General features: G+C 37.4%; 3 protein-coding genes across 10 annotated transcripts; 1 reads left to right on the forward strand and 2 right to left on the reverse strand.

Annotated features, from left to right (window-relative positions):
- Positions 1-3,474: 3,474 nt before the first annotated feature.
- Positions 3,475-8,694, forward strand: LOC103405750 (uncharacterized). 8 transcript variants are annotated; one of them, XR_524471.4, is made up of 13 exons: positions 3,475-3,807; positions 3,910-3,992; positions 4,962-5,034; positions 5,465-5,548; positions 5,669-5,800; positions 5,976-6,401; positions 6,663-7,066; positions 7,149-7,248; positions 7,341-7,400; positions 7,482-7,568; positions 7,662-7,807; positions 7,937-8,036; positions 8,122-8,240. XR_524471.4 is itself a non-coding variant. In XM_008344774.4 (12 exons), the coding sequence occupies exons 2-12, from the start codon at positions 3,931-3,933 to the stop codon at positions 8,282-8,284; spliced, it is 1,737 nt and encodes a 578-aa protein (XP_008342996.3). In that variant the 5' UTR covers positions 3,475-3,807; positions 3,910-3,930; the 3' UTR covers positions 8,285-8,694. The 8 variants fall into 8 exon arrangements, 4 of the variants coding, with proteins under 4 accessions (XP_008342996.3, XP_008342994.3, XP_008342995.3 ...); XR_524472.4 differs by having other exon boundaries at positions 7,679-7,807; XR_011575948.1 differs by lacking the exon at positions 7,937-8,036 and adding an exon at positions 8,619-8,694 and having other exon boundaries at positions 3,486-3,807; positions 5,684-5,800; positions 7,679-7,807; positions 8,122-8,572.
- A 269-nt stretch (positions 8,695-8,963) lies between these two features.
- Positions 8,964-9,820, reverse strand: LOC103405751 (STS14 protein). The gene has a single exon (XM_008344775.4). It carries the CDS (start codon positions 9,766-9,768, stop codon positions 9,247-9,249), a length of 522 nt encoding a protein of 173 aa, XP_008342997.1. The 5' UTR covers positions 9,769-9,820; the 3' UTR covers positions 8,964-9,246.
- A 2,854-nt stretch (positions 9,821-12,674) lies between these two features.
- LOC139191787 (uncharacterized) lies at positions 12,675-13,064 on the reverse strand. Its single transcript, XM_070812806.1, has one exon. It carries the CDS (start codon positions 13,062-13,064, stop codon positions 12,675-12,677), a length of 390 nt encoding a protein of 129 aa, XP_070668907.1.
- Between the last annotated feature and the right edge of the window lie 320 nt (positions 13,065-13,384).

The following is a 13,384-nucleotide window of genomic DNA, read 5'->3' on the forward strand; positions in this document are numbered from 1 at the left end:
AATAAACATATAACCAGAGGGAAAGAAAATGAATGTGCAAAAGTTACTCTCCATAACACGAGAGTCCTTTTCATTTCAACTGATGCGTCTATTATTTTACCAACAAAGGTCAATCATAGGAAGTGTTTTGTGGATTCAAACAAATGTTGGTCTAGCACACGCTAAACACCACAAATCAAAGCAACTACCATCCATAGATTGATATAAGTACATGGTGAAATGTTAGACCACATGGATAGTGAAGAAGAAATCAACATCCAAAAATCTCAAAATCTCTTGAGAGCCTCCATTTCAATTTTCTAAAGGGATCCCAAATATCAGGACCAGCTTTAAGTACACATTCATAATTGCTAAGGCCTCGTTTGGCAGCTCGGACTGTACTGATTATTTCTGTCGGATAGGATAAATAGTCATCGGATAGTACTGACTAATTAGTCGGGCGTTTGGTGCTTTCCCGGATAAATCTGTACATCGGATAATATATCGGATTACAATAAATTTCTAAAAAAAAATTCACCGAATAACTGATGTTAAAATGGAAAAAAGGAAGAAAACCAAAGAAAAAAAAGAATTAATCCTCATTGCACCGACAAAATTAAAAAACAAAACATAAAAAAGGAAGGAAAGAAACCCAGGTTTCTCTTACAGTTGTGTTATCCTTTCTTCATCATCATCCCCGCGCATCAAATCTCACTCTCTCTGCCAAACCCATTTCCTTATTTCTTAATCTCCCAAAACCCATATGGATTCTCCGCACCAAAATCAATTTGTAAGAAATAGACAAATCAACCAATTTCATAAGAGAGGGAATAGAGAGCAAACAGAGAAAAGGAGCGGAAAAAAGGAAGAAGAAGAATGAAGGATAGCAGATGAATTCGAGAGGAGGAAGAAGAACAAAGAACAACATATGGAGTTCGTTCTGGATAGAGAAGAGAACGGAGAAGGCACAAATTTATTTGAGAGTGAAGAGACAACGCGATTAAATTTTCCTGGGTTTTTGAGTTTTGAACCTGCTAAATTATCCTTAGCTTTTGGAGTGTATTATTTAGCAGGTGTGAGCCGGACTAAAAAGTGGGCCCGGGATATATAATCGGCCGGCTAATTAATTCAAAACTGCACCAAACATCTGTCTCGCACTATTAATCCTATCCGGAGTCTAATACGGTATACCAAACGAGGCCTAAGTGTACATTGACGATCGAAAGAAGCACTTCAGAATGCTGATAACTTTGGATTTTTCCTTCATTTTCAAATTTTTATTTTCCTTTTCACCTTTCTTATGTCTTGATTTTTGGCTTTTTGGACTAATCAAATCCATATTTTCAGTCTGAAATAAACAAGTGCTGATCCTAGCTAGGGTCTATAATATACTTTCTACACTCATGCAGGTGCCCTAGGGTTTTGGTTTCTGCAATCTCACTATAAAAGGCACCCAGTAAACAATTCACAGAATTTTTTTTACTAAAACAACCCTTCCTCTCACTTTCTTCTCACTTTTCTCTCACTTTTCTCTCATTGCTCAGACCAAATTAAAGAGCATCTCTCATTGCAGTGAAAAACGAAACTTTTTCTTATTCTTTTTCCCAATTAGGTGAATATCACGACAAAAGGAGAGACTGGCCACCCCACCGCACTGGCCATTTCATCTTTTTCTTTTGTATTGGTATTGGAAAAATTGGAAAAGGTCAAGCCCTAATAATATTAAGCATTATTTTATGTGCGGATTCTGTGACAAACGTTAGTTTCCTTGACGCTGAAGGACAGTTAGGGCATCCACCTGTGTTTTTTCTCAAAAGAGAGTTTTTTTGGGAAATTTCTCAAAAGAGATTTAGACAAAGAGAAAACTCTCAAATCCTTCTTCCTTTTCCAGCATCCTATGTCTTCTTTATCCTTCACCTTTCATCACTTTTGATGGAGGCTCCTCTTTAATTTGATTTTCTTCAAAAACAAAAAAAAACTTGCCACCCAGTCGTTATTGGACACAACCCATTTTTGGCTTTTGCTCTCAATTGGCTTGGTTCACATGGACTTACTCATTGGCCTTCTGAGCCATGGTAAAAATTCATTTCTCAAGCAATTCCTTAGTTGTATATCTAAAATTCCAAGTTACGTGGACTTAGAACCACTGCAACCCTAAAATAACATGCAACTAACTTTTCTTGAAAACTTGGTTTATATTCACGAATCAACTTGAGTGCCATTTAACGAACTAGTATACATTATCATTCCTAAGAATAACGTTCCATCTTCGATACACAATGTAAACAAATTAATGTTTCATTGAATGTAAGTGACAAAATATAACCATTTGATGTGACTTTAGCAATAGGAAAGTAAATTTGAATATAACTCAAGGATAAATGATTTTCACCCATTCATCTTTTCCTTCTCCATTATTTTTGTTATTTAATTCTCTTTTGCTTTATTCAATTTAACGACCTAGATAAAGGCATGTCTAGGGGAAGAAAATAGAGTGGGAAAACCATTGCATATAAAACTATAAATTTAATATGTGCCCGAAATTCTTTGTTTTGTTCCCCTTCTTCCCAATATCACATGTATTTGAGAGTAAATTATGGAGACGGAAAATTCTTATAACTCAAAGTGATTAGAGTATTACACTCAAATTCTTAGGTCGATTTCTCCCTCTAATTATCACTCATATCAACTAAGAAAAAGTAAAAACTAGATGCTGGTATAATAAATAATTATAAGTATTGTCATGTGTATTTTCCCTTTCTAATACAAGGCAATGGTATATATGCAATGAATTGAGATCCTCTTTGGATTTATGTATTCGGAGTCGATGGATTAGGAGTTCAGACCACTCATTTTAAATCTTGCAATCTCTATTAGTCCGTCTTACTGACCCACCTCACATAAATTAAGGATCCGGATCTCTTTTTTCAATGACCTGAATTTTCTACCCTTATACTCCAAGCACATAGATTCGAAGAGAATCTCAATTAGAATGCATTGCTACATATGTAGGTCATACTAGAGTCTTGGGCCAGTGACCATAGATCAATCAGCATGGGACAAGGTGGAGGGACGGTCACCAACTCCCACTTGCTTCACAACAAGAGAAGAGAACGTTGAAATTTTGATGATGTTATTTAACTTACGTTTATGACACAAAAAAATTAATTAAAACTTTCTGTAATGATATGTTTACACTAAAGAATATCCGAGTAAATTGATCCATAACTCATTACTTAACCACTAACAATCTCACTTAAAAATGAAAATAAATACCTTTAGATCATAAAATAAGTGACAAACAATTAATAAAATATAAATCATGACTAACGCACACTATACATCCAGAGTCAGTCACAGCCGCTATTTATCACCCTCCCATTTGTCCTCTGGCTGAGTGAAAGAGAAAGAAAGAAAATTGTCCACTTTTGCAACCCTTTGACATTCAGGGGTATTCCGTTAATACCACAACAAGTCCATGCCAGCTTTTCTTCTCCCGCTAAACCCCCCACGACCTTGTTTTTCCTTCTTTTGAACGTAAAGCCAAAGCTAAAGCCAGCTCCCCCCCCCGGGGCAGAAAAGCTCAAAAAAACAGTCATATCTTCACAGAGAAGCTCCCCGGTCAAAAGTGTCCTCTTTTCTGAGTCGTTTTTTGTGGGTTTTGGGCACCAATTCAGCTCTGCAATTTTCACCAGCAAGTGTCACTTTGTGGGTTTTTTTTTTTTTTTTTCGGGAAGGTGAAAAATGCAAGTGAGAAAGTTAAAGTTTTGGACTTTGGAGTCTGATTAGAGGCGTTTGAGAAATTTGCCCTCACTTCTGGGTTCGTGGGTAAGTGGTAAATTTTATTTCCCGTGTTTCTCTGTGTTGGAATCTTTTTGTTTTTTGCCTCAGTAAAATATTTACCGTTCTGTTTTGGGATGATTTTTGCAGAGATTAAGGCGGTTTGGAGGGATGAGCGGTGGTGAAGGTAAAATGCTGGGATTAAGTGTGAAACAACACAAGCGTTCAAAAAGGTAGCTTTTTAAATTTTTTTTTTTTTATTTTATACAAACGATAGCTGAGTTAAATTGTTAAATGTTAATATCGTTTGTTAAAAGAAATTGTTAAATGTTAGAGGGAAGGAGGATGGGTGGGGATCGAACCGCCTGGGGTACCGTGATTTCCGTCACTTACTAAGTATATTTTTCGGTGATAACTCATGAATTTATGTTTTTTTGTTAGCTAGCTGTCACTGTTCTTACACTTTTGCGTTATTTTAGTATGCATACTTGTTGAAATTCTTGAACTGGAAGAATTTGTGGGGTGGATTATTTGGGACAAATGGGAATCTGAGCTTTCACAGCTGCAAGGAATTTTTCTTCAAGTGACAACACTGAATTTCTACTAACCGGCATTTATTGGATTCAGACAAAAAACAAAACCTCCACTTTGGCCTGTTACAAATTTGCTGCTCAATTATTCCTCATGGATGGAAGCCTCAGTTATTTTTAATTGATACGATTCAGAGCCTAAGAGAGAGAAAAACTTGAGAGTTCTTTGATTCATTGAGACCCTTCGATTTCAGGTGTTTTTTGTTTGGAATTTCGGGTTTTATCCATGAATTTTTTTTTTTTTTTTTTCATTTCTCTTCTGAAAATTTATAGCTTTTCCTCCCAAAGTCTTTTGTATTTTCATGAGCAGTTGAGGGTACTGAATTTTTTTTTCTCTTCTGTGCGAAAATTATATTTTCTAAATATTAATTTCGCTTTCTCTAAATCTTTCCCAACTTTGTTTTCCTCTTAAAGTTTGTAATCATGAGTAGTACAGGATATTGAACCCGAATTTTTTTTGTTCCTCTTGTTTGAGAAGAAAACGTTGAGGTTTTGCTTGTAAATGGACAAATCATATATGCAGTGGCCTACTTGTGGAAAGAAAGACGGCAAATGCCCTCTTCTTCAATCAATATCAGTTAATTCATTTTGTTTACACTTACGCATTGCTAGCTTTCCTGAGAAGAAAAGAGTGGAGGAAGATGATTTGGATGGTTCCGGTGAAGCATCAGACCTTGTAAAGCTGGTATGATCACTACTACATTTTACATGTTTGCCTATATTACTTCATAATCATTATCTTATAAAGAAGGTTATATATCTTAGAGCTAGTGATCTTAGTAGCTTATTGTTTGTTTGACTACCTATTACAATAAGAGCTAAATTAACGATCTTAAGCTTAGTGCCAGGCTGCCAGCTCGAACAGTACATATTGGCCCCTCTAATTTTCCTTCTTTTCCAGATATTTAATCTTAACTACAAGTTCATATAATGTTAAATAAGTTATAGAGTTGTTATGTCTTAAAAATTATACCTATTGCCATAGATGGGATATATTCTTTATTGAAGCAAGTTGAATAAACTGTAATTATTTTGATTATTCACGCATTAAAATTCTGAACTCTGGCATCGAAAAATAACTTTAAATCTGACTTATGGATTGGATCTAAAACCAGGATATGGGACAATTCAAGGGCCATGTTACGACCAAGAAGAAACAATCTCCTACCGTGGAAGTACACAACTCTTTAAAGCAAGAGGTATACCAAAATTGTATATCTTTATATTCAGGTTCGGGAGATTCTGGATTATTATATCCAACCCATTATGCTCAAGCGTGCTCCAGCTTTAACTTTGCTTACTGATGTTAGAGGTGTTAGATATTTTGTACACAGATTCTACAGCTTGAGAAAAGATTACAAGATCAATTCAAGGTCCGTCATGCTTTAGAAAACTCATTGGGTTATAGGTCTTCCATCCATCATAATACAAATGCAAGTGTGATGCCTAAGGTAGCTTTTCTGCCTTCATATTAAATTTTCTTTTTATTTTTAATATATATGAATATTTAACAGGGATAATTACATACCTGCATAGTACATACATGCTCTATTTCTGTCATATTCTGTTGCAAATTGCAATGTAAATTTTATCTGACATCTTGACACTGCTTTTATGTAACTCCAGCCAGCCACAGAATTGATTAAGGAGATTGCTGTGTTAGAATTAGAAGTTGCGCATTTGGAACAATATCTTCTCTCATTGTATAGGAGAGCATTTGATGGGAAATTTTCCTCTGTTTCCCCATCTAAGAAGGATGAACGACTAAAACCAACTCTAACAAGCCCAAGAATCAGATTCCTGGAAGTTTCTGAACCTGATATGCCATTGGAGGGGGAAAACTTGGCAGTTCAATCCAGTGGTCAGTCACTTGAAAATTCACAGAAGGAATTCAATGCAATTGGAGGAGAAGAGAAACTATTAGATTCCAGTGTTCACCGTTGCCACTCCTCACTTTCGCAACGCTCTGCATTCTTAAGTAGAACTTCTCCAGAAGAGTCTTTGGCAAACACTTTGCGTTCCTGTCATTCTCAACCGTTGTCTATGATGGAGGTAACTTCCATGCATTGTTTTAATAATTTTCTTGTTAAAGTCTGTTCCCTAAAAATGCTTGTTATTTTCTATCACCACACATCATGGCATAAGCTGCTTTACTTCACCATTTTTAATGAATAAGATCCTTATGTGTGGTGATATTCTTGTAATAGTGACAATTATGGGAAACCTAACTTTAGAGGGTTTAACTTCTTGTCGTGATATGTACGGATATTTGGAGGTTTTTTTCTGGATTATGACTGTCAATTGTTTTTCCAGTATGCTCAGAATACTTCGTCAAATTTAATTAGTCTGGCAGAGCATCTTGGTACACGCATTGCTGATCATATTCCAGAGACACCTAACAGGCTTTCAGAGGACATGATCAAGTGCATGTCCACCATATATTGCAAGCTTTCCGAAACACTCTTGTCACATAATGGCCTTTCATCTCCCAATTCATCTTTGTCATCAACAAGTGCATTTTCACCACGAGATCAGAGTGACATGTGGAGTCCACGATGTAGGAATAATTCATCTTTTGATGTACGATTGGATAATCCTTTTCATATTGAAGGACTTAAAGAGTTTAGTGGGCCATACAGCACAATGGTTGAAGTGCCATGGATTTATAGAGATAGTAAAAAACTAGGCGATATCGAGCACTTGCTACAACATTTCAGGTGAGCCTTTATGTACCCATCTGAAGTAAATTCCATATGCTCTTGACATAATCATTATGCTTATGGAGCTATCCTGTTACAGGTCACTTATCTGTCGGTTAGAGGAAGTAGATCCAAGAAAGTTGGAAAATGATGAGAAGTTAGCGTTCTGGATTAATGTACACAATACATTGGTTATGCATGTAAGGTTCACCACCTTTAATATACTGGTTTACATTGCGATCTTCTTTGGATGTTTGTTACCGGATTGTAATCAATATTCTGTGTCTGACAGGCGTATTTGGCTTATGGGGTTCCTCAAAACAATGTAAAGAGAGTATTTTTGCTTTTGAAGGTAAGAATAGTTCCACGGGCTTTACTTAGGGGAAAACATTGAGTACCGGCTTTGATTTACTTGGTTTCTTTTACTATCCAGGCTGCTTATAACATTGGGGGTCACACAATCAGCGCAGACACAATGCAAAGCTCTATCCTTGGATGCCGGATGTCTTGCCCGGGACAGGTAGGTCATAAGACACACATGCACGTGCACTCTGAAGCATTATGAAACGCTTGTTTTTACTTAATATTTGTATGGAATTCAAACATACAACAGTATATCTCTGCTTGCAGTGGCTTCGTTTGTTACTTACTCCAAGGACGAAGTTCAAGACTGGAGATGAACGGCAAGCATATGCAATTGACCATCCGGAACCCCTTCTACACTTTGCACTGTGTTCAGGAAGCCATTCTGATCCTGCGGTACTTATGAACTTCATTTTTCTTTTATTAAGTTTATGTCTAGCATTAATTCATGAATGCTAAAGCTTTGCTGCCTCAGAATTACAGTTTTCTTACTCTTTCAAACTAACACTAGTTTTTTCTGTTAAGGTTTGATTCCCTTGCACGGTAACCAAACAAAAACAAAAATTTCTTTGAGGTTTACTTTTCCACATTACACCAAAAAGGAAAATGATAATAAAGTCAACAAGTATGTTTGAATACCTTGATCTGCTCTTAGCTTTTTATGTTTTTACTTGTGAGGAATTGTATGAACCGTCCATGATCTTTTTCAGGTTCGTGTATACACACCCAAGAGGGTATATCAGGATCTGGAAGCTGCAAAGGACGAGTACATTCGAGCTACCTTTGGAGTGCGCAAGGACCACAAAATTCTTCTACCGAAGATTGTTGAGGCATTTGCAAAAAGTTCGGGTTTGTGTCCAGTTGGTGTTTTAGAGATGATCCAACAGACTTTGCCTGAATCATTGAGGAAGAGTGTCAAGAAATGCCAGCTTGGGAAACACCGCAAGAGCATCGAGTATATTCCTCACAACTTCACATTTCGGTATTTAATTTCTAAAGAGCTGGTGAAGTGAACGGTTGCATGGGGTCCCATAAATTCATGTAATCTGCATTGTTGTCAAGGTTTTTATGGTAAGGAATTCGTCTCTCTTCTGTACAAAGTAGAATATGAACCCGGAAAAATCAAAGTAGAAAGAAGTGATGGCTAGAGAATAGAAGGGCGTAACCCTGCAGCATTTTGTATCTGCAATGTCGTGAAGGAATTCAGATTGTGCATTTTAGCACTGTAAATATATCTTTTGTTTCCCTGAAACCATCATTATTAATAGTAAAATCGATTGCAATTTCATGTGTCAATGAACTCTGCACGTGAGAGTCACGTGTTTATTAGCAGTTTTCTGTGTCGGTGGAAATTGAATTCTTCTTATGTAATGTACAGTGTGCCCATTTTTTGGATCACAAGAATCATCCAAATTCCACATTTTGGTTTTTGCATCATATATTTCTTGGATCTCTCAAATCCATTTTCTTACTGTATAATCACAGAAATGCAACTGTATTCTGCAACCCAAAAAACACAAAACAAATCACAAACACAGAGAGAAAGGAGATCTGAAGAACCATAGTGATTACATTATATATTTAGCAGCAAAAGACCCTTATACATTTGCCTAATTTACTTCAAACACCCTAAGTGCAACACATTATTGCTAATTAACCCCTCAACATCATAGATCCCAACACTTGCAAAAACTACACCCAAATTAGCTTCAACTTCAACTTCAATAAGTTCGAGAAAACTTACCTACACCTGGAATGCCACCATGACAGGTAGCGTGATTGGCTTAAGATTTCGCCACTGTAACATCCTGGTGCAAGGAAGTTCTTTTCTTCCTTTAGTACGGGCTCTCCCCTACAACATTCCCAGGAGGATTATAAAAACAAATACTCAAGCTGCTCTGTTCTTTGACACATGTAGCCTGAGCACACCCAAGCTCCAAAGACTTCCTCCACACCACCTGGGTGTACACACCACACCAGTGATTTGGCACACAAGAGTTCCCACTGTGGTTGTAGAAGTCCTTCTCTTTGACCCAAGTGTCCACAACCATGGTTGGACTCACTGACTGCCCACTTGCCCACAGCTGATTGGCTCCATACTTGCTGCCACTGGTGATGTTAGCAAAGTTGCAGGCTTGGTTGTTTCTTTGGTACCTCACTAGCCTGCTTGTTGCATTGGCCAATGACTCACTCCACTTGAGCGGCTCAACACCCACTGCGGCTCTGGCTTGGTTGTGAGCTTGGAGGTACTCTCTGGCTGAAGGGTTGGAGCTTGGCGCCTGAGCCGCTGCAACATGGACTGAGCTGATGGCTAGAGCCAGGGCTGCTAGGACTAGCAAGGGATGATGATGAGCCATTTGATCTTTGATCTGGTGTTTGATGTGATCAAATATTTAGTTCTTGTGTCTAGTTATTTATAGAGAAAGACTCTGTTGGTGAAGGGATATGCAGTGGAGGTACTAACTTACTAGTTTGCCCTTCTTTGTGAGAGTACTGTTGAAAGTATATAACTGTATTAATTGATCACATAACTTCTTATTGATGTGCTAATTGGTAGGTCATCATAATAATTGGTAGTAATTGTTGGACAATCATTAACCAAGTTGGAGTATTTTGTACGTGATGGGATCATTGGTTGTTCTTGATCTTGATAACTCCACAAATTCCATGTATATTTGTATGTATATTGTATTTGACCCTACAAACAGCTAAGGCAAATTAAATCACCTCTTCCTCCTACTTCTATTTTCCTTATCATATTTGTCTTCATTTCCTCTCTTGTATGAAATACTTTAATTGAAAAGTCTTGGCAGTCTTCAACATTACTCCACTGTATATCTTGCATCCACCCATAATAAGCCTCTACAAATAATAGTAGTTGACGACATATGTTGACATAAACTTTCGGCACATGTTGACATATGCTCAACGTAATGACCCAATGAAACTTTTTGGTTCATATTATGACCCCATTACTTGAAAGTTTAAAGTGCTGACTACGCCACTGTGTAGAAATGATGCTACTCAACTTTCACACTGAATTTTACAAATAAACCACATGGAGAAGGAGAATTGAACTTCTCAAATTAATGAGACAAACATAGGCAACCAACAAAGAACTCAGGATTGGACTTAAGAGGACTTGCAAAAAAGATTCTGATCTCATGTTAAAAAATCATTACCCCCTAAAATCCTAAAGCGTGAGAGGCGACGGGCCAAATAATATAAATCAAGCTTATAGGAATGAGTACATATTAATTATCGCATCAGAGGCTAGAATCAGAAGATTTGGCATCCAACTTTAACTTTATTTAATTAGTGGCACATGAGGCCCTAATATCGGACTATCTGTGACACATAACCTAACCCCTCCTGGCTCCTGCTAACAGGGGATTTGCCCTTGTTAAGTTCGCTGGAGGATTATAAAAACAAAAAGACTTAAACTAGTTTACCCCTTGACACACGTTGCCTCAGCACACCCCAACTCCGAAGAATTTCTCCACACAACCTGCGTATACGAACGACTCATGATTCGGCGCACAGGAGTTGTTGTCGTGGTTATAGTACTTCTTCTCCGCCACCCAGGATTCCACAGCCAATTAGGGTTTGGTGCTCGGGCAGCACTAAATTATTTCAATTCAATTGGATTGAAATTAATGTCATGTTTGTTGTTTTGTTAACTTATAATTGTTGATTCTAAACCAGTTAAATTGGATAACAATCCAACTTACAAGTCTCATCTAGAGCGGTAAGACTTCATAGGACTAACTTGTGCTTAACTTCAATCTTATCCAGTTTTACCACCTAGTAATACGGTCTAGTGATATTTCTCTTCACTTGTAAGTGAGAGATCTTAAGTTCGATTTTCACCAGATGTGAATTTGACCACATTATTGCTAGCCCTTATGATGCTTAACCTACCTCATATCCGTTAATGTACAAATAATATTGTTTGTTAAAAAAAAAAAAAAAAAAATCTTATCCAGTCTCGCCGACGAGCAAGTCATGGTATATTCCTTCTAATCAAAATTCAAAAGGAGTATTGATTGTTCATCCAAGAAAATCCCAGCGATGGAGTTGGTTAATGGTTGAATAGTAAATTGATTTAAGAGTCGGTGTAGCATGTACGTTCCCTAATTCACCAAATTTACATAAATTTCCCACGTCAATGCACGTGTGCACGTTGACTGCTATCTGTGGCTACTGGCTATAGAAGTTGTCAGCCTCTTGGAACTGTGACCTCAATTTATAGCTTCGGCGTTACAACCTACACGACAACCACCTTGTGATGGTGGTCGCTTTTAAAACCCCCGCAGATGCATGAATTTGTATTGACGCATAAGAGATGAATAAATGACGTAGAAGAGACGTTGCGCTCTTATTGAATTATGACACGTTCTTTAAAATGCGTCATGTCTTTAAGAAAAAATGAAAGTTTTGCACAATCTGTTTTTTATTGTTCTAATGGTTAGGGGTTTCATTTTCTAATAACTGCGTCTCGAGTTCAAACCCTTCCTCCTATTCTTAGTGTAGAATATCAAATGTACTAAAAAAATAAAAGTCTTGTATAATACATTTTTGCTCACCACCCCTTCGATTAATATTAGATTAATATGATTTTAAACGAGTTTGATTTAATCTACTATTACACAAATTTCAAATTTAAATTCATCTAATAATTATCAATAGAATTAGAAGCATCACTACCACTTAATTGCTATGTACAAAAATATTTCAGAACTAGAGAACATTATTTTTGCAGAGACCTTATCTATCAATGTAAAGTTCGGGCCTAATTTAGTATGGCTTAGGCCCAAATAACTCAACTGTGTTGGGCCTGTGCCCACATGCACTGCCTCCCCCTTGCCCAATAATGCCTGCCTTATAAAGCCTGCCTCAGTAAAACACTAGTCCTCCCCTTTTCCCAATTTTTTTTAGGGAAGTTTAACAAAAAACACCAGGTACTGTTCACTTTAATAAAAAACCACATTTTTACACTAAAAAATCAATCATGGTACTATTTACTTTACTCTTTATTTTATCCTTATCATTAAAACTCAAAGTTTTCAAAACCTTCTCATTAATTTTTTTTTTTTCTTTCGGGTAGTCCTACTTTCTTGCATACACAGGCGGCTTTTGATACCGGAAAAATAGAAAAATGGTCCCCAATTTTCTCATCGCAAAATATCAAAATGTGTTTCACTACATCACTGCATTCGATCACAAAAATAAATAAAAAACTTATTATCCAAAAAATAAAAATTCAGGGAAAATTGAGCTTTGAAGTTAGGCGACCACCGTCTCTGGCCATCGCAGAGCTGGCCTTGATGGCCAGATCGCAGAGGTCCGGCAGAGAGAGGGGCTTCTGGGTCTGACGCAGTGGCAGCAGGAAGTAAATTTGGCCCGGCTGGAGCTCCTCCTCGTCGGGCACGTGGGTCAAGCACGTGCCGATGGACATGGTTTCGGAGTTGCAGAGGAAATGATTGGGATTCTGGGAAGTGATGTGCTTTGATTGGGTTGGTCGCTTCAACTCTTGCATCCGACCGTCCGCGTCGATCACTATGCTGCTTGTCGGCCGTCCGATCGCATCTGGTCGCGGTGCTCCTCCTCCTCTGCTTTTTGTGCTGGTCGGAGTGGAAGCACAGACGCCCATAATTTTGGGATTTTCACTGGGAGATGGGGGGAGAGACGGAGTGGCAGAGAAAGAAAGGCTGCTTCTTTTTAACTTAGTTCGTTGGTTTTACTTTACTTTTTAACATGGACTGATTAATGTGTTTGTATGACCACTAGGCCAAGATGAATTAAGAATTAAGGAATTTCTGTAATTTTTACAACAATATATTTATATTAAGAGGTAAAAGATTGAGCTACCATCATATAATATTTCTGTCATAATAATTTATTTACAAACTAACAACGCATAAGGGTTGAACTTAAAATCTCTTATTAAGTGACTTTGTACAACGCTAAGGT

This window comes from Malus domestica, chromosome 15, assembly GCF_042453785.1.
Source record: "Malus domestica chromosome 15, GDT2T_hap1".
NCBI lineage: Eukaryota > Viridiplantae > Streptophyta > Magnoliopsida > Rosales > Rosaceae > Malus > Malus domestica.